At 36.6% G+C, this 20,082-nt stretch overlaps 1 protein-coding gene and 1 non-coding gene across 3 annotated transcripts; one reads left to right on the top strand and one right to left on the bottom strand.

The window, feature by feature from the left end:
* Nucleotides 1-1,110: 1,110 nt before the first annotated feature.
* On the bottom strand, nt 1,111-12,296 carry LOC131328894 (uncharacterized). Of its 2 annotated transcripts, none has more exons than XM_058361856.1 (6): nt 11,565-12,296; nt 11,275-11,398; nt 10,770-10,920; nt 7,479-7,515; nt 5,893-6,166; nt 1,111-1,527 (listed from the first exon to the last, which is right to left on the bottom strand). In XM_058361856.1, the coding sequence occupies exons 1-6, from the start codon at nt 11,748-11,750 to the stop codon at nt 1,445-1,447; spliced, it is 855 nt and encodes a 284-aa protein (XP_058217839.1). In that variant the 5' UTR covers nt 11,751-12,296; the 3' UTR covers nt 1,111-1,444. The 2 variants fall into 2 exon arrangements, with proteins under 2 accessions (XP_058217839.1, XP_058217841.1); XM_058361858.1 differs by lacking the exon at nt 1,111-1,527 and adding an exon at nt 5,507-5,803.
* A 7,218-nt stretch (nt 12,297-19,514) lies between these two features.
* TRNAM-CAU (transfer RNA methionine (anticodon CAU)) lies at nt 19,515-19,599 on the top strand. The gene is given in 2 exon segments: nt 19,515-19,552; nt 19,564-19,599. It is a non-coding gene; the product is annotated as a tRNA-Met (tRNA).
* Nucleotides 19,600-20,082: the final 483 nt, after the last annotated feature.

A 20,082-nucleotide genomic window follows, 5' to 3' on the forward strand; every position in this document is an offset into this window, starting at 1 on the left:
GATCCGGATCCAAAAAACCCAACAGAGGCAAGAAATTAGGATTTTTTTCCCCATAAAAACTTTTTTTGTGACGAAAACTTTTGTCACTGATTTTTTATATTGGCGACGAAATTTAATTTCGTCACCAATGACCTTTCATGACGAATTTTTTCGTTGTGAAAATAAATAATTGGTGACAAAATATTTATGCAACTTAATTTATTCAATAACTCTGCATTTTCGTAAACTATTTCGTTGCTCTCAATTTTAGCTGTCGAATATTTCTACAACATAATTAATGACCATCATTTGACAAATTATCTAACAAAAGTTTACCTTTTATACTTATTTACACTGTACAAAAGTTACTACATCTGTCTCTTTTTAAGTGTTCTGTTTCGTAACTCTAACTTATTAAAAAGACATCATTATTACACCTTTCACATCAACTTTTTCCTTCACTTTCCTTACTTACCAATCATCATTGCACTTTTACTCATTAACTTTTCAAAATGAAATATACTTTTATGGACAAAATAGACAATGCATCAACTTTTACCTATTAATTTTACAAAATGGACACTTATTAAGGGTCAGCTCAAAATGGAATGCTAGACACTAAATAAAGGACATAAGGATTACAAGATTAACTTTTTGCTGATTATTAATTTTCCGACCAATTAATGCCTTCAACTCAAAAAATTCCATCAACAAACTTGATATAAATTCACTTATTTCTGCTATCAATTTATCTATCTATTATAGACTCGTAGAAATATATAGAATTTTACTACTGTACTATCAAAAGAACAGTTTGTGTTTTAGGCCATGTTTATTTTGGGGCTTCTAAATTAAAATATGTAATATTGAAAATTCATTATTTTCACAAGTTATTAATTGCTACTATTCATCATGCATCTATGTGTCAATCCATAAACATATTCAATAAATACCCTAGCTACCAAAAGAATAATCAACTTCTTCTCATAAGAAGATATTAGTCAACATAACATTCATCCATCCCTCACGCCCTGAGTTATCCAAAAGTTTAGTCTAAATTTGGCTCATATAATTATATTCTTCACTTCATTTCCAACTATAAATGAGGAAATATAACTTGAAACCGAGATATTTATCGACAAATATGCTTTATTGCAGGAGCAGAAAAATTCCCGTCCGTCCATACATTCATGAAATTAAAATGTTAAACCCTCTGTAGTTGAAACATGAGTACTCCGAATAAAAATGAAAGAAATTCTCAATTTTTTGGGCTCGAGCAACAGTAATTAAAAAATGGGCATTATGACTTTGGACCAAAAAAAAAAAAAGAATGGATCGGGTAAGACAGAGGGAGAGAGAGAGAGAGAGAGAGAAACTAGGTTATCAATTGGTCAAAGATTGTACAATTGAAGACTTTTTTTTCGCCATATATCCCATGTAAAACGGGAAGAGATTCTCCGGCCACTTAGGTCTTGGGACTTTCTGAAGTACTAGTCATGGCTGCAACTTCTGTTTCTGTTGAGGTATGTTGTGGAGTCTGTGATGAATCTGATCATACCAAAATTAAACATCACAGCGTATGAGTTAAGGTTAGTACATGCAGTAGTAGCTAACAATTACATATATATACAACTGAAAGAGAAGATTGTGTATGTCGGGTCTGGTTTGATGGACTAGTTATGGGCCATGTTTTTTATGATTAAACTTCTTTATTTTACGGCCGATTCTGGGTACGTAAATCATGTAAAAAACATTTGCCCTAGCCTGATCCGATTATCATAGCCGCATGATTTCACCTTTTTAAATTTGCAGTTCATATATATATATATATATATATGAGTTCTTTTCAGGTCCAGAAGCCTTACGGTCTGGACCGTCCGGACCTCCCATTTCCCGATTGATTTTTGATGATCCGAGCCGCTCAATGTGATCAGAACGTGATTTTAAGGGTACCCGCGAGAAATAAGCAAAAAAAATGATCGGGAAGGGCTTGATCCGAATAATTTTTTATTGAAGGGTTCAACCCTCCCCGATCATTTTTTTTGCTGATTTCTCACGAGTACCTTTAAAATCACATTCTGAACATATTGAGCGGCTCAGATCATCGCAAATCAATCGGAAAATGAAAGACCATAAGAAAATCCGGACGAGTGGACCTAAAAACTACTATATATATATCGGGGCAGTTCTGAGGACAACTAATTAGACATTTAAAAAAATACCTCATAGTTCTCGATTATATTTTAATGATCCGAGCCGTTTAATGTTATCAGAACGTGATTTTAAGGGTACCCATGAGAAATCGACCCAAAAAAAAAAAGGACCGGGAAGGGCTTGATCTAAATAGTTTTTAGCTTAGATTTGATGAACGGTTCAATTAAAAATTGCTCAAAACAAGCACTTCCCAGTCATATTTTTTGCTAATTTCCCGCCGGCACCCTTAAAATCACATTCTGCACATATTAAACGGTTCGGATCATAAAAATTTGATCGGGAACTATGAGATTGAGATTTGGGATGATTTTTTAAGTGTTTAATTGGTTGTCTGCGGAACCGCCCAAAACTTCAAGTAAGAGCGTCCTTACCGCATTAAGTTATGTACATCTCTTTCCCGACCAATATGCAATGATCCGAGCCGCTCAATATGTTCAGAACATAATTTTAAGGGTACCCATAAGAAATCAGCAAAAAAAAAAGACCGGAAATGGCTTGATCCGAGCAGTTTTTATTTGTATTTTATCGAATGGTTTAATAAAAACTGCTTAAATCAAGTCGTTCTCATTTTTTTTTTTTTGGGCTGATTTCTCGCGGATACCCTTAAAATCACGTTCTGAACACATTGAGCGGCTCGGATCATCGAAATTTGATTGGAAAATGGGAGAAAATGGGACGTCCGAATTTTATTTAAAATAAGGACACCCTTATATGGAGGGGACTCATATATATATATATATATATATATATATATATATAACAACTATATTTCAAAGCCAAATTTAAAGAAATCATCTAAATACGACTACTGCTTACTTTGTATCTCTATATAAATAATATGCTCAAACTTAGAATGTGAACAGTGAACCTCCAAAATTGCGTTCAAAATGGTCCCAACATAGTGTGTAACTGATCATCAAAGATATAGTTCAATCGGTGATCAAAGGCGGTCAAATGAATACGTCCTTTATAAATTTATTGTCATGATCAATGCAATAAATAACATCTTCACCATACAAATTTTTTGGTTAGCGGATAAAGAAAATGGCATATTTGTCTCTCCAAATAAAAAAAGCCAATATCGGAAAAAGGAATGGGTCATTGCCATAGTCCATTTCCATTTTTGCGTGTTCACATCCACAAATATACCTAACTTTGACATGCTTCCAAACTAATGTATCGAAGATTTGGGAGAGTGGGGCCTCTCCCAGTCCAACCACCAGTACTGGATTGGGAGAGATTATTCAGTACACTTTAGTCTTGGGTTCCGCTCAATTTTACTACTGTACTACATTATTGAGGAGTCCTGGACTGCATAATATTCAGAAGCAACCATCACCCTCGACACTGAGTTCACATGGAATCCACTGTTACTCCACCCTTTGCCCATCTGTCATTGGGAGTAACAACACACGCTGGACAGCTATGGTCACGTACGTGGTAGTGACTAGTGAGCGCCCACTTGCCCACACCCCCCGGTGTATCTCATAATAATACTGTACAATTTCTTTTCTATCCGACAAATCCTACTCTATACTAAATCCAAGCTAGGAGAATCCTAGAAATGGCTGTGGGGATGGATTTTAAATCCTCACCAAATTATAGACTACCTATTACCTGCCCTACAACTAAATTATGAGACTACTTCCATACGTGACCACCACCTACGAATGACAAATATTGAGCATCAAGCGATCCGTCCAGATTTTATTAGATCAGTAAATGGGATTGATTCACTTCTAAAAACAACTCTTCAACATGAAGATGCGATACTACAAAATTCGCGTAGTCTTGTCAAATACCTAGCAATCAATTGGTGTAGGCATATAAACAAGAAAGGGAAATGGCGGGGGTTGCGGTTGGACATTGATTTCTACGTTCTTAAAATCATTCCAAAGCAATTTTCGCACGTACTTAGTCATGCTTTGTCGCATAATTCGTGTGCGTTTAGAGAAAGAATTATGGGCCCTTTAAGGCTAGGACTAACTGGCTTACCTAAAGCGGACCACAAGACCAGGTTTTCCTCGTATCACCACCCCTTCCCATAGGAAGTCCAACAAAATTCATACTTTAAAAGATATACTACTGGCGTTTGGCTTTATGATAACGATAAGTCATTCGTGGTCACATTACATGCACCTTGCCCAGGATCAACTTTGTGCCATGCCCTCCACTAAGTGGTCAAACTCGTTTTAGGCCTCTTCAATCCTTGGAAGTCTCCAGGACGTACCCGACGGTCTTCCCCCGGGGTTGTTTCGTAAGTGTTTGGATGTTATTGGATTCGGACGAACAAAGGGTCTTCACATGGGGTTCTTTCATAAGTGTTTGGATGTCATTGGGGATTTGGTCTTCTTGTTTGTCAAGTCATGTTTTGAGCCTAGCTCTTTGGACAAAACCTATCTGTGCCTAATCCTGAAGACCCATCATTTAAATTGTTAACAACTCCGGCTCATGAGTCTCTCTAGCATTGTACGTTTTTCATGATCAATCATTATCAAAACCCCTGTTCACCACCTTAGACCCCTACTTGGATGATCTCATTAACCCATTCCAAACAAACTTGGTCCCAGTCGGCTGGGTATAGACAATGTTATGATCGTCCAAGAAGTTGTTCACCATTTCGAAAAGACAAAAAGATCAAGTAACGGGTATATTGATCAAACTTGGCCTTGAGAAAGTCTATGATAGGTTTGAATGGGATGTTATTCGTAAAATTCTTCATTGGTTTGATGCCATGTGGACTTACAAAGGGAATTCATTACCCCCTTTCTAGCGAAGGAAGCTCTTAGTCGTTCGTGTGGATTTATTTCCTTTTCTCTTCCTGTTGTGTTATTTCATTTACAAGAAGACAATGTAGGGCAAATACTTTAGAACCTTGAGTGGCGTTAGTGTTCGTGCGTGAGTGAGAGCGTTGTTTTAATCATTGTGTGCGTGCGTGTGGAAAGAAATGTACATTTGCTTTAATTTATGTCATGTTCAGAACCTTGTTTTAATTTATGTACAGACAGTTAGGGGCTAAATACTCCAGAATCTTGTTTTAATTTATGTAGATATGTTCCTTTCGACTAAAACTTAATAATTTGTGTGTGTGGACGCATGAGTTAGAGCGTTAGTACAAGCGTCAAAAATCTTTGAAAAAAAAAATCGAACTAATAAAATTAGCCATTGCACGGATTGAGAGCTCTATTGCAGAATGAAAATTAAGAGCCTAAGCGGCCGGAAAGCATGCATTCTCAAGAATTATGTGGCTTAAGTCATGCATATGAATGCCTAAACCCATATGATGATTAAGTTACATGTAGTACATCTGTTGTTAATTTCTTGTCAGTTTACATGCATCGATTAATTAAAGATCAACCATATCATCTAGTAACAAGGATTCATTTAAAGTCGAAACAACCCGCAAGAATTAATATATACCACCTAACCAGTTGGAACAAAAATTTAATGAATGAATGAACAAGAATTGCGGGCTTGCAGCCCAACGGCACTTTCTCCCTTCTTTCACATAGAAATTGGGGAGTTCAATTGTTGTCAGGAGCACGAGTGCTTAGTACGGTGGTTCATACCCTTTGGGCTTATCTTACCCGCATACTGCTTAGCGGTTTTCCTTCACCATCATTTTAAAAGTAAGCTAGACATCTATCGTGTGACAAAAAGAAACGTACAAGAATTAATAGGTAAGAAATAGTTTATTACCAGTGGGAGAGGGAAGGGAAAGCCTTGTTTGTTGTGTATATTGCGAAGGTAGACGAAGAGGAGGAGGGGATGGAAAGGTGGGGAAGGACCCTTCCATCTGCGTAGGATAGTACAGATAAGACGGGCCTTGTATACGTTGCGCCTGGGGTGCAGGAAATGTTCCCCTTGTAGGTTGCGCGGAATATCCGTAAAAATATGGTGACCCCATGGCTGATGATGACCCGTACGGTTGCTGGTAGTATTGCGGTTGCTGAAGTTGTGGGTTATAGAAAGCCTGCCCAATTTCAACATTATCATCACGTCTATTCGGAGACATCCGATAAAATTGGAATGAAACATTGTCATCTCATTTCATTTATTTAGATAGGATTACATTAAAAAGGGATGTATCTTATATGGTGTAAGTCTGTTTGTTTGACGGGACTGATAATAAAAGTGTGTAAGATATATATTCCTTGAATCGCCTTAAATTTATATAACTTTTTACATAAAAATTCATGACACTAGTCGTGAATATCCATAAGACATATATATTCGGATAAGAATTTATAAAAGCTGTATATCGTGAGTTTTTGTCTTGATGTTATTTTGAATCTTTTTTTTTTTTTGCTCGGCAAAATAAAGAATTTATTAGCTCGAAAGGGGTACATCGAGAGTTCACTCAATAAGCACACACGCTTATAGAGTAGAAAAGCAAGAGCCAAAACAAAACATAAACCAGGATAGAAAGAGAAGGATCATCCAACAGAGAATTGGATCGCTTCCACCCTTACGGAGCAACTTACACTTTGACCTTCCTCATTCCATCAAGATACCCCTTAAAGTCCTCTACCGAGTGAACCTTAATATCGAACTTCACTTTATACAAATGTTTCATGAATTATTTTGAATCTATTCAAATGTTTCATGAATTATTATACAAGCGTTGTGAATTTCGTACACAGCGTTACCAATTCCTTCACAAAATGTTGCAAAGGTAAAGCTGTTCAAGGGCTACATAGCATACAAACCCCAAATTGGGTGTGATTTTGCTATCTTCTCGTAAAAAAGTTCAACAGTAATCGATTAAATAACAGTACCACACCGACCCATTCAGTAGTTGGTTTTCATAGCACCACAACCATTAATGACGTTGTATATCCAAGTATACTTTGTGAGATTATATATATGATACATGTTTAATCTATGTCATAAATACTTTAAGTCGAATACCAAAAATTAGATCAGAATAGATAATATAGTACAATTTGATGCTCATATCCAATTATATAAAATGAAGTATAGAAATGTGGTTACCTTTTTAAATTGAAAACCTCCGGACCATTTTTCTATTCAATTAGGCAAGTTCTCAGAAAATATCTTTCCTTTTATCGTACTTTTTACTATATCGACTAAAACTTTAAAAGGAAACATATGAAAAAATGAAAATTAGTCTAACCTCTCTTTTTTAATACTTTTTCTGTTTTTCCTACAAATAGAATCAAAATAAATTTCAAACGAAATAATTATTATTATCTGAATATATATCATTTAGAACCTCTTTACGAAAGATCACATATAGTTATTTGAGAGAGAGAGATGCTTACTTGTGGATACCCGTAATCAGCTGGGTAGGTTGCATACCTGCAATGTATAATTGATCCATTATATATTTATTACCAACGAGTAATGCTACAAACGCAACTTCAAAACACAGTTTTGAGCAGACATATATCAAGAACGGTTCTTTGTAAATGAGTACACATGCATTAAACGGCTCCGGACAGAGTTATTTGTCCGAACTTGTGTATTAAAATTGTGTTCGTTGACTCTTTTTTTTTTTACCCAAATGTCAAGAGCAAGTAGTAATAACTAATAACTACTCCTCGGGAAGAAAATTACTCCCATGGATATTGAACTAGTTCCGTGAAAAAGAAAAGAAAAAAAGGTATATTGAACTAGCTTGCTACAGCTGGGCCCTACATACACCAACCACACATGACGGTTATGATGCTTTCAGAATTACTACTCCAGTAAATAGAGGCAGAAGAAATAAATTAATGTCGTTAACACCCCCACAAATGTATAGATCGAGAGCAGGAGGATTCTCGGTAGATCCAACATTTTATGGAAACTTCGTGGGTGAATTGGCCCAAGCCTATTAAGGTGTGACCGCTCAACTGTATCACAATATCATTTTCCAAGTTACTACTACATTATGATTGATTTTTTAGTGCTCCTAAAATACGATGCTACACGGTTATTTTACACCGCACACAAGATTGTGCATTTATCAAATAAATAAATGTTGTAGTTAAGATTGTGTATTCACGGTGACCCGGCCGCCAACCTTTCGGAGAAACAGTTCCGCTTTCTGTCCCATAAGGTTGTGGAGTGATGGATGTGTACACTTTAGATGTATATTACTATTTCACCAACTTTTCGGTGAAATAGTTCCGCTATCTGTCCCACAAGATTGTGGACTGATTCATATATACATTTTACATGTATATTACTCTATATACTACATAAGAAAATTGATTTTAGCTCTCCACTTTTGTACGCAGACGCTTCACTTTGCACATAAAATTATTAATAACTTCACGTTACAAATGAAGCGCCTGCGTAAATAAGTAGAGCGTCAAAATCATCATCTCTTATACATAAATGACACTTTGTGTAATTTTGATTTTCATGGACATAGAAGCTTAAGGCATGTCCTGTGCACGCAACAACGAATAGAAGGTCCTTCCAATTGCCAACTCATATATGCGATGCAATATAGTATTAATTGACCCGTCAAACTAACCAACGCACTCAACAAAAGACTAGGATAAATTAATATAGATTCGGATCTTCTAAAAAAAAATTACAGATTTGGATTCTCATTCATTATATCATGTATGGTCTTGTTTTGTGAGACCTCCTCAAGTCCACTTCTATGATTAGATCCATTCATTTCTTAAAGCCCATCGATTATATCAGTCACGTCAAAACTAGCGTTGATTGGATATTGGGATATTATGAACTTATCATAAAAATGCAAATATTGCTACACTAAATTAGAACCCATTTATCTCATGATAAATGTGTTTTAATTTTTTATCAACCCATATTTGATCAATGTATTTTGTGATTTTGTTAATGGACTCGAAGAGCTTTGAAATGTGACGGTTCAGATCGAAGTGGGCTCAGGCCCACAAATAACCTTAAGCACCGTCCGCAGAGGATCCAAATTAATAAATAATAATAGGAGTAATAATTATAAGAGATATAGGCAGTGTTTGGGAGGCTCTTTTCCAAATTTTTATTTTTTGACTTTTTGGTTTTTTGACCTTAGGATCATGGTAAGACCATATTACTAAATCTGTAAAGTGCTTGAAAGATATATGCAGAATACGTTTTGCAACAGGAGTAGTGTTTAAAAGATAAATGATGAAAATGAATGTGGATTGATTTTTTACCATGTTGCCCTTGGTTCTTATTATTGTACTCTATCCGTTCTAATTTGTTTGTCTAATCTTGGAATTCCAACTTACTAAGAAAGCACAATGATTACACTAAAAATGTTTTGGGTTTCCAGAAATACCCTCTCTTTTTGGGCAATTAATAAGAGTGCACATTTTCCAATACATGATTTTTGAAAAAGTGAAAGGCATTAAGGAAATTTTTCTTGGTCAATTTCTAATTGGACACACAATTTGAGACAAGCTAAAGTCAAAAAGCAGATAAATAAATCGGGACGGAGGGAATATTATAATGTGTATGAATGAGGTTTTTAAGTTAGATTTTGAAATATTGTTTCTGAAAAACCTTCAATTAAAACTTAGCTCAGTTCATTTCTTCCTTCTAAAACCACAGAAATCAAATCCAATATGATATAGTATAAAATAAATTGCAAATGCATGTATGTACCGTATGTATATGGAGCATAATACATGCTAAAATTTGAACGGGTAAGGGCATCCACATCTCTCTCTTTACTCTCCTCTTTAAACTAAATTAAAGAGTCAAAACAAGAAAAAACATCGAAAACCCTCTTTATCAGCCTCTCTTCCTTCCTCTTTACTTTGAAGAAAATTTAGTTTGGCTACAGTACCTCGTTTGTATAGGCGAGGTACTGTTCACTTGCTTCTGAATTTTATATTCTCTCTCTTTTTTAATTGTTGCGCACCAGGGGCGGTCAGGGTCAGAGGTAGGAAGACTGGGAGAAATTTTTTTTTTATCAGAGAAGGAAGAGTTAAATGGAGTATTTAATTGAGGTGGGTTTGATTATTTATTGAAAGGAGAGTGAAAGTAAAGAGTCTGATGCAGTAATTATTTTAAAAGTAGATAGCTAAAGTAATAAAGCGACTTTTTAAGGTGTAAATTGATCCAAAATGTAGAGAGTCTGGTGCGGATACTCTAAAGGGTAAAACTGTGGTGGGAGATAGATCTGGAAGAAATAGGATAATGTAAGCATTGTGAGGTCTTTTGGGTATATTAACAAATTTTGGAGGGTATTTTAATCTGTCACCCCACCTGCTCAAAATGAGCTAAAAGCTGAAAATGCAATAAGAACCTAAACTCCTCTTTCTGTACTTGGGCTCTCTAAATGTCAAAAAACCAAAACTCATTCTTCCGAAAACACATTTTGCGATTTCCTGCAGCCAAACAACCAAAAGTCCAGAATGTGAAAAATGAAAAGGCCAAAAAAGAAGCACCCAAACAGCACCCAGAACTCATTCTCATGGGTGTCTGCTGTCAATTCTACTATGCTAGCTTGCCATTATGTTGAGAATACCCATGGTCCTATCTGGAAAAAAATGGTCCTATCTGGAAAAAAATGGACCGTTTTTGTTGGGTTTATAAGTGGTAAAGACTAGTTCTGACACTGCCACATGACAGCAGCTACTAACCCGTATGGTGGATAAATGACAGGCGGTACAACTGGTGGTGGTGCCGGTGGAGCTAATTGTGCCGGTGGTACTCCTCCACTGTAAGATATTGATGATGATGCTCCCTGCCCTATTCCACCGCCCTGATACGGATTCCCTCCTTGATTTCTACCTGCATTAACAACCATATATAACTCAGATTAATTATCAAAGAAAAAAAAAAAAGCTATACCAAAAATACCTGACATGTAGATAAATGTTTTAACAGTTTTTCCCCAAAGACTTTCCCCTTGGTGAATTTTATGCGGATTAATGTGAAAATCATTCGCCTTACGTTATCGGCAATGATCGTATTTGAGTTGTATTGTGGATGTAATAATCATGCGTAGAAGACAGGAGAGGTCGGGTTCATATCACCGATGCATGGATCATGTCTAAGGTAGTACTTAAATACTCCTATGTTACTAATTAAGCATTATTTACAATGTCATGTCATATGATCACCCAGAGAGAGAGAGAGAGAGACCTCTAGGAGGAGATGGGCGAGGGCGGCCCAGTGAAGCGATGTTACAATTTGCTCTTCTACTATCAATAACAGGGTTCGGATCAGCACAAGCCCTCCTTGCCGATTCCGGGTCACGAAACGTCACCTGTATTATTAATAACATTTTCTTAATTAATTAATCCATCAAGAAATATGCTCAAAAACTTTTCTAACTCCAATACAAAGTACTCATATTACTTACTACTACTCTAGGCAGCAAACAATTGAAAATGCAAACAAAAAAAAAAAGGAGGATCAAGATTGAGACTTACAAATCCGTATCCCTTGGACTTCCCCGTATTCTTATCGGTTATAATGACTGCTTCGAGAATCTCCCCAAACTGCTCGAAATAACCCTGCATTACTTCCGCCGGCGTTTCCCAAGCCAATCCTCCGACGAACAGTTTCGTGTACGTGGTGTCACCGAACGGCGATCGATAATGCTGATGCGACGCCATAACGCAATGATATATCAACAGATCGAGCAAATTCACCTCTTACGCCTCTTTCAAGCTATCCATTTCCCAATCCATCTGATCGAGAACTGGACAGCTTATTGTGATGTTTTTGTTGGTAGCTAGTTGTTGTTGATGTTTCTTGGTTTTTTTTGAAGTACAGGTATATGAGAGAGAAAGGAAGGGACTGGGAGAGAGAGAGAGAGAGAGAGAGAGAGAGAGAGAGAGAGAGAGAGAGGAATCCGACAGGTGCAAACGCTTATTTGCTGTAATGAGGAGAAAGGGTGTTGGGGTGTGTGTGGCTTTGTTGTATAATGAAATGGGATGACAGGTGAGTGAGAGAGAAGAGAAAGTAGGGGAAGGGGGGTCTTGAGTTCAGTTGAGTTGGTCCTCCGCTGTCTCTAGTCTAACATAAATATGCCACTCTCTCTCTCTCTCTCTCTCTCTCTCTCTCTCTCTCTCAACATTAATATACCCTCTCAAGTCTCAACATTAATTTGTGTCTCTCTTTCTCCATGTTCTCTCTTTTGGACTTTGGACCTCAACCCCTTTAAAATATGTCCTTGGCTTAGCTAGCATACTTTTGCCTCATTGCAATTAGAGATGTGTTCAACATTAGAATCCAAGTGATTACACTAAACTATCCATAACCATTATGCAATTAATTGTAATTCATAACTACAGAAGTCGTTCATAGATATCTGAGTATCTAACACAGACATAAATAATAAGTAGAAAAATGCATATTATCTTCCTGTTGTTTAGACATTTGGCACTTCACTTCCCTCACTTTGAAAATGATCAATTTTTGCATCTTATCATTTCACGTTGTTCCAGTACGTACAAACTAAAATAAGTATTTTTTTCATCAAATAAAAAATTTGTGAGATAATGACGTGATTCATAAAACGGAAAATAAGTACTTAAAAAATTAGAACCTTAGTAGAAACATTTAAGCTCCCTACCATTAAAAACTTTGTCTAATTTGATGGACAGTGCATTAGACGCACCAATGAACTTTGCTGTCAATGAAATTAAGTTGACAAATATCGATTCACCAAGTGACAAGCAATGGAAATCCACTTCGATCAGCCCAGAACTCTTAATTATCCATTTGATGGCATTATTGGCATACAACATGCCATCTCAACGAGAGTCATGCTCATATGTGTTCATCTACGTCATTAATTCGGTTGAGATGTAGTCTTCCTCACACATTAACATAAAGAGGATATATATTTGTTACTTGTTCGATCGGCCCCTTCAAATCCTATTTTTGGCTCCGCCGTTGGGTCCTCATGGGGTTGACAACATAATGGTCTTCCATAATGTACATAATAATAATAATAATAATACATTAGCCTGACATTAGGAGAAGCCCGGCCTGTTAACATGTATGTTTGACTAGATTTGAGGTAGTTCAAGATTAACAGTACTGCCATCCACTAGCCATTTATTCAAATGCGAGAATGTATGCTTTAGTACTTGTTTGTTCTGGTTGGCTTGTTTACTGGATTAAAGTGATCCTACCTGTCATTTTATTTTATTTGTAAGCATTTTTAATGATTTATAGGAACCTAGCGTCATATGCCGGGGTGGGTCAATGATGTTAATTTCCAAGTTTTCCTTGAGGATATGAGTCTGCTCGTGATTTTATCCCTCTGTACACACATTAGTTTATTGATATTTATATGAACCTAGCATTAATAACTTATTGTGCATGTAACGAGGGAGACTTGCATACACCATAAAAAGCTGGCCTAATAGTGTTAGGTAATTTCTTGAAGGATTCAAACCTGAAATTAATTGGCAATAGGTTTAGTAATATCGAGAATATATTAACTAAGTTTGAGCGGCTTAAATGAACGATGTGAGATAAAATCTAACACTCTTCCTCCCATGCAACCCGGATGCATGTGGATGTACAATTTGAGAGAACAGGAGATTTGACTCGGATGACCCTCGCATACAGTCCGGATGCACGTGAAGGTATGAATTGATAGGGTGAGGCAATTGAATCGAGCAATGGACATTTGACCACGCGAGGTGAGGTCACCCAAGACCTAGTTCTAATACCATGTTAGACTTCTTGAAAGGTTCCCATCTAAACCAATTTGTGATAGATGGAGTAACCTCTAGAATATATTAACTAAGATTAAATGGCTTAAATGAGTGATGTTGGATAAAGTCTAATATGTTAAAGTATTCAATTTAGATCCAATTGGCTATAAGAGGAGAGGCCATTCAGGCTCATGATGTAATAGTTTTCGAGTAGATTCTTAATCGATGTGGAACAAACTCTAACACTCTCCCTCATGTGCGACTCCCGACTTGCACGTGGAGAAGTAAAAAAATGATCCATAACGTACACATGGATCACAACAAACACTGTGCACTTATGGCACAAACAAGAGAGAACAAAGTCTTCAAAAACCTAATTGTGATGCCAAATGATACAAACCCATGGGTAGGGGCGGCTACATTCTTATGCCAGAGGGTTCTTTGGATTCAAAAATTGCACTAATTTTTTTACTTTTGTATATAAATTAAATTTTTCTTAGTATTGTCGGCGCAAAGTTACTCATGCAAAGTTAAAATATGAAAGTCGAACTAAATTTGGACCCAAAATATTATAGCTCAACAAAACAAAATAAGCCTAGCCCAAATAAGTTCAACTGTTTAAGAATCTAAAATCTAAAGTGGTATAAAAAACAAAAATCACAAGTGGAATACTATTCTTTTTTCACGTGAATAACAACTATTACCTTTTTTTCCCATATTTGTACGACAAACATATATAAATCTTTGTTCCAATTATATAACATAAGCATGGGTGGCTTTACTAATATTTGCAGGGGTCCAAGCGAACCCACTAGGTTAAAAAAAAATAGTAAGATTTTGTATTTTTTAATATATTTTTTTTTTTTGTTATTGTTGCACTTGGTTGGTCATGCATAGCCAATATAAGCGAAAAAATATACTTAAATAACATAAGTCTCGTATTGACCAGGTATGAAATGGCATGATCTCTTCATATAATATTGGTGGTTGGAATTGTCAACCATGAATCTCACCTAAGCAACAGAAGCACCCACGAAAATTAACATGCACATACTGAAAAAGAAATTATGCTATATATGTTTGTGTGGCTCGGCATTAATACCTACCCCACGGGATAGAGGGATTCCCCAATGATGTATTAATTAGAAGATTGCATGACAGATGGGAAAAATACGTAAAAACAATACCACTACAAGGGTCCTTGTATATTTGCCTCCTTTTATCTTTTTCAAAAAGAATTTTCTTGTTTGTCCACCTCTTGACCAATAATATAGGATGTAAATTACTCCAAGGGCAAAATGGCCTTACTAAATATGTTTTAGAAGGAAAATCTCTTGTCGACCTCCTATTTTTTAGTTTTACGTTTATTCTGACGGAATTGTTAATTATCTTAATTTAGTCCAAAGTTCAGGGGGAGTGTTTAAAATAAAGTAGAAAGAGTGTAGCTGTAAATCGGTCAAAGTTCATGGGCTGTAAGCTAGCAAAATTTTCCCCAAAAAGGAACAATTGTAGCCTGTTCGTTTGCTTGTTGATTTTTATTTTCTGACCCAGGGTGGGTCGCTTATGCTATAAGCCGACGGAGCTTTGTGTTCGAGTGGTTTTGTTTGGAGGTGGATCTCCTGCCAGTTTCACTCCGAGGTGATATCGGATTAACTTGGCCTAACGGCATGGCAATCTATGTGGTGCATGGTTGCACGGTTGGCATGGGCTATCACGGCCGTGTTTTGGGTTGGACAATCGTTTTTGTTTGCTGTAATTAGATTTAGGGTTTCTTTTAGGATGGGATTGTCCCAATCGATGTTTCGGCTTCAGCCTTTTAGGCATGAGCTTGTCCTATTGGATTTTCTTGATTGGTATCTTGCCCATTGAGAAATTGAATCTCGGACTGGACATACAATTTTTCTTAATTTTGTTAGAAATTTGATATTATTCTTATTGTTCCTATTGGTCTTTGTAACAATTCTAAAGATTAATAAAAAAAAAATTGTTGTTCAAAAAAGCTTATGCTATAAGCCAAATGCATGTATAATTAAACAAAATTTGTTGGACTACCCGTTGATTATTCTCTCCATTTATTTACATGTTGGTAGAATTTGATAACGAGAAGAAGGGTGTACTAAACAATCTTATCAAACGATAATAATTATAAAAGGAGAAAAAAACAGAGAGAGAGAGAGAGATGGCAGCGTTGGGGACGAGGAGAGACAGCTCAACTGCTCAAGAGACCTCAAAGTTTCGGACCCGGATCCCCTGTCCGATCTCAATCCGAACAGGGGTCTGTTCCACTCCTCTCAGCCGTTGATCTTACAAATCAACGGCTAAAATGTGTCGAGTACTTTTTGTTTCAAAACGACGTCGTTTTTCCTCGATACATCTCAACCGTTGATTTGCGAGAGGGACAAACTCCTGTCGAGATTGGGGACAGGGGATCTCGGTCCCAAAGTTTCATGGATGGATATAGCGCACAAGTCCGTGAACTGGCTTGCAGTCCTCTCCACGTGGGTTCGTGTAACTCTGTCTTTTGGGCACAATGAGAGCAGCTGGATTTCATCTACTTTTACACCTCTCTCTCTCTCTCTCTCTCTCTCTCTCTCTGGATATGAATATGAACCCGTGTACATAACTCTCTCCCTCTCACAAACCGTGGGGCCAATGTCGAGCGGCCATCCGGCCGTTCATTTCGACAATAGACGATTCAGATATTAATCCGAGCAACGGATGATCGATATTTCTATATATACACTCAAATTAGATCCAAGTTATTCGTGCCGAAATGAACGACCGGATGAATCGCTCGACACTGCTGCCAAACACGGGGCGGGCTTGGCAGGATCTCCCAGATCAAGTGACCCCTACCATTCGCTCCATCAACCAACACCACCATGACCATTCAAAAGAAGAAAAAAAAACACCCAACACCACCAATCAATGGGTCTTTTAAGGCTCACTTCAAGTTTTCCAGCACGAAAAACTCTACTTGCCCCAGGGGCGTTTTGGAGGATAAAAAAAAAAACTCTACTCACGAACGTGCTATATATGCCAGTCCCTTATTTGCATTGACCAAATTAAATATAGAAAATTTCAAAACTCTTCGTCCTTGACTCATCGTTGAGTTATTGATCTCTCCTTCTCGCTGAAAGGGTAATAAACATCAACCTTCTCGTAGGTTTTTCATAAATACACTACGAACCCAATCTTTCAACTTATTACATCGGCCTCTCTTGAATGGGATCGAATGACTTACCTCAATAAGATTCATGTAGCTCCGATTTTCCCTTATGTTTTCCTTGGGAATCCATACCAAGGAATTAAAACTTTGTGGGACTAAATTGGTCCCGAGAGTACATTAAAATTTGGAATTTTTTTTTTGTTGCTTTTATCCTTTAAACTATGCACATTTTTTTTACTTCGTCCCTAATCAATCAATTTGATGATTTTATTCCCTCAACTTTTATACTATTACCTACTTAGTCCAATCGACAACAGAAATTATGATTTTTGACAGAAAATGTTCACGTGTCTATCACGCGTGATCCCAACCCAAATGACAGGGGCACTTTTGTCATAATTCATAGTTTCTTTTATTTTTTGTTTTTTGTTTTTTGTTTTTTTTTTTGCAAGTGTCATATATAACTCGTAGTACATTGAGTATTTATTTGTTTTGCCCTCCATCAGTCAATTAGTCCCATTAGTTCCAACCAAATAGGGTGGAGTAATTCTAAATGCAGGTCAGCCAAAACTATTTAAGTAATCTTTCAATTCCCAACTAATTCCACCCAGCATATATATCAGACAAAACAGGGGACATTAAAAGGAGCACAAGTACCCATTGGCATTGCACTTATGTAGATTGCAGGGAATCATGTTCAGTCCCCATCAACGACTCCTGGCAACCAACAACGAGGCTGGTGGCGCAATAAAAACACAAAAGTACTGATCAAGAAAAAAATTCGTAACAAAATGGTACGACAATATGAACTTTTTTTCGTTACAAACAAAAAATAGCATATTCATCGATCGACGTCAGAGTTAATAACATTTTTATCAACAATACGGAAAAAACTACCAAACAACCCTGAAAATTAAATGACCTAACTTTTCTAGTAAGGCAAATGGGAGAAACAAAACGAAGAAAGAAAAAAGGTGTGAAAGATGAAGATTGAAGTATTTGATGCGTACCTGAGTCCTGACGTCGTCCAAACTCCGGCGACCTGACATGTCTATAGACCGGCTCCAATCCCGGATGATTGGAGCATTGGGTTTCACATTTTGAACTTCTCAAACCTTTTTGTTTTACTAGTTTTTGATTGTGGATTTATGGGAAGAAAATAAACAATGTTTTAGTTTAGAATAAAGTCAAAAGTCAACAGTTAAATTTTATTACACACAAAAAATTTCAAAATTCCCAGTGGGGCCCAAACCCCAACATGTCTCAGGCGCAATAGAGCATCTCCAACCTAATACCATTTTAGAATATCAAAATAGAACATTATAATCAAAAAGTAGATTAATTTGTAGGAATTTTACTATTCAGACAGTAATGTCAAACCACACATCTCTGTATCTCTATTTTACATCTCCATTTCAAACATTCTTTCACTTTTTCTCCAATCATTGTCTAGTTTTCTATAATATCCTATATTTTTTATGTTTTTATTTCCAAAAAGCTAGTGGTTTTAAAGGATTTCCATATGTTTTTTATACTTTATATTTGAAGAATGAAAGCCAATCCTCCGTTTGACCCGAAAAAAAAGAAACAGAAAGCCAATCCTCCCAAATGAGTGGAATGGAGTGGTATCGTCCACCAAAATGTAGGCATGGAGGCAAATTTGGAGATTTGAAAGATGGGTTGGAAATGCCCTAAATCCCCTGCTGACTCCTGGGTGTGGTGTTGAAAGGACACAATTTTCCAATGTAAAACAAAGTTTGCTCTACAAAATATGCCCCCTTTTTTGGTCAATATTTAAATGAGAATATGCACGTGGAAATTGTTTACTTTTTGTCACATTGGCTGGAAAATTGAAAAACATTTGTTGCAATTTTCATTTGTCATAGGCTGTGATAGCAAGCTATTTTGTTGCAACTACTCGATCAGCTCGAATTCAGAACATCTAAATTCCCTTAACAAACGGTATATGATAATCATGTGAAGTCATTTATAGGAGTTTGCGAAGATATATAGCAAACATCTAAATTTATCGAGTATATATCATCTATTGATTTACCTGATGCAAATGCTAATATTCACATGTGCTACAGAGTAAAATGATTCTTTTCTCTAGTTGGAGCTAGTCCACCTTTTCGCAGTTTGGCTACAACTAAACCTGAACTTCGATTCGGTCCACTTCAGACTATGTGATGTTTCAGTCTACGTGATGTAGGCTTTGCAGTTTGCTCTTTCCTCTCTTCCTCTTATGGATTCCATTTGAGTATGTGGTATGGCATTCTAGTATGAAATTTTCGTTGAGTAAAAAACAAAAGATCAATTGTCAAACATTGGCCCGATAACCCTTTCTTGAAATCCATATTGTATTGCAGAGAAGGGGTCAGATTTTGGAGAGGAACCTCGATTGTACTCCAAAGGCCAGTCAAGGACCTTCAGAAATATAACAATAAAAAAGGCCAGTCAAGGCCCTAATTAATCACACGGCCCAAGACTGAGAACATGAATCAAATTAGTTTTTTGCCGGCTCTTAAAACACTGAGGGGGTGGTGGCGCAGTTGGCTAGCGCGTAGGTCTCATAGCTTCTGAGTTATCCTGAGGTCGAGAGTTCGAGCCTCTCTCACCCCATAATGTTTTTTGAAATATTCTGTTGTAAATAGTACGTGTAGTTTTCCACTTTTTTGAATGGCCCAAGTAAACAAAGATGGTAACTGGACAGAAGAACAAACAAGGCCGAGCCCAAGCCCAAAGAACCCACTTTTACAAGAGCAATTCTAACCATGTCTTCTTCAAAATTATGTGAAACAGAAAACTTATGTTGTAGGAGTAGTAATTTGACATTCAAAAAACACTCCCCCCTCAAATTTGAAAGCCAAATACTAGTATATATATTCTTGTGTAGTTCCAGTTTCGACCTCCTTTTCTTATGGGAAATGATTTTGTCATTTCTTTTTTTATTAACGTCACTTCCCTGCAAGTGTATTTTTGGTGCAAAAATACACTTGCAGGGGAGTGGCGTTAACAAAAAAAGGAGTGACAAAATCACCGGCCTTTCTTATTTGTGAAAATCTGGCATATATATAATTTTGATTTGTAATTGGTCAAATTTGA

This window comes from Rhododendron vialii, chromosome 6a, assembly GCF_030253575.1.
Source record: "Rhododendron vialii isolate Sample 1 chromosome 6a, ASM3025357v1".
In the NCBI taxonomy this organism is placed as follows: domain Eukaryota; kingdom Viridiplantae; phylum Streptophyta; class Magnoliopsida; order Ericales; family Ericaceae; genus Rhododendron; species Rhododendron vialii.

Bases quoted from the DNA above. Each gene is read 5' to 3' on its own strand.
- LOC131328894 (XM_058361856.1), bottom strand. From the start codon at position 11,750: ATGGCGTCGCATCAGCATTATCGATCGCCGTTCGGTGACACCACGTAC. The intron at 11,399-11,564 runs GTAAGTCTCAAT...TTAATAATACAG, and splicing joins AGTCCAAGGGATACGGATTT to GTGACGTTTCGTGACCCGGA. The intron at 1,528-5,892 runs GTAATAAACTAT...TGGTATGATCAG, and splicing joins TTCCCTTCCCTCTCCCACTG to ATTCATCACAGACTCCACAA.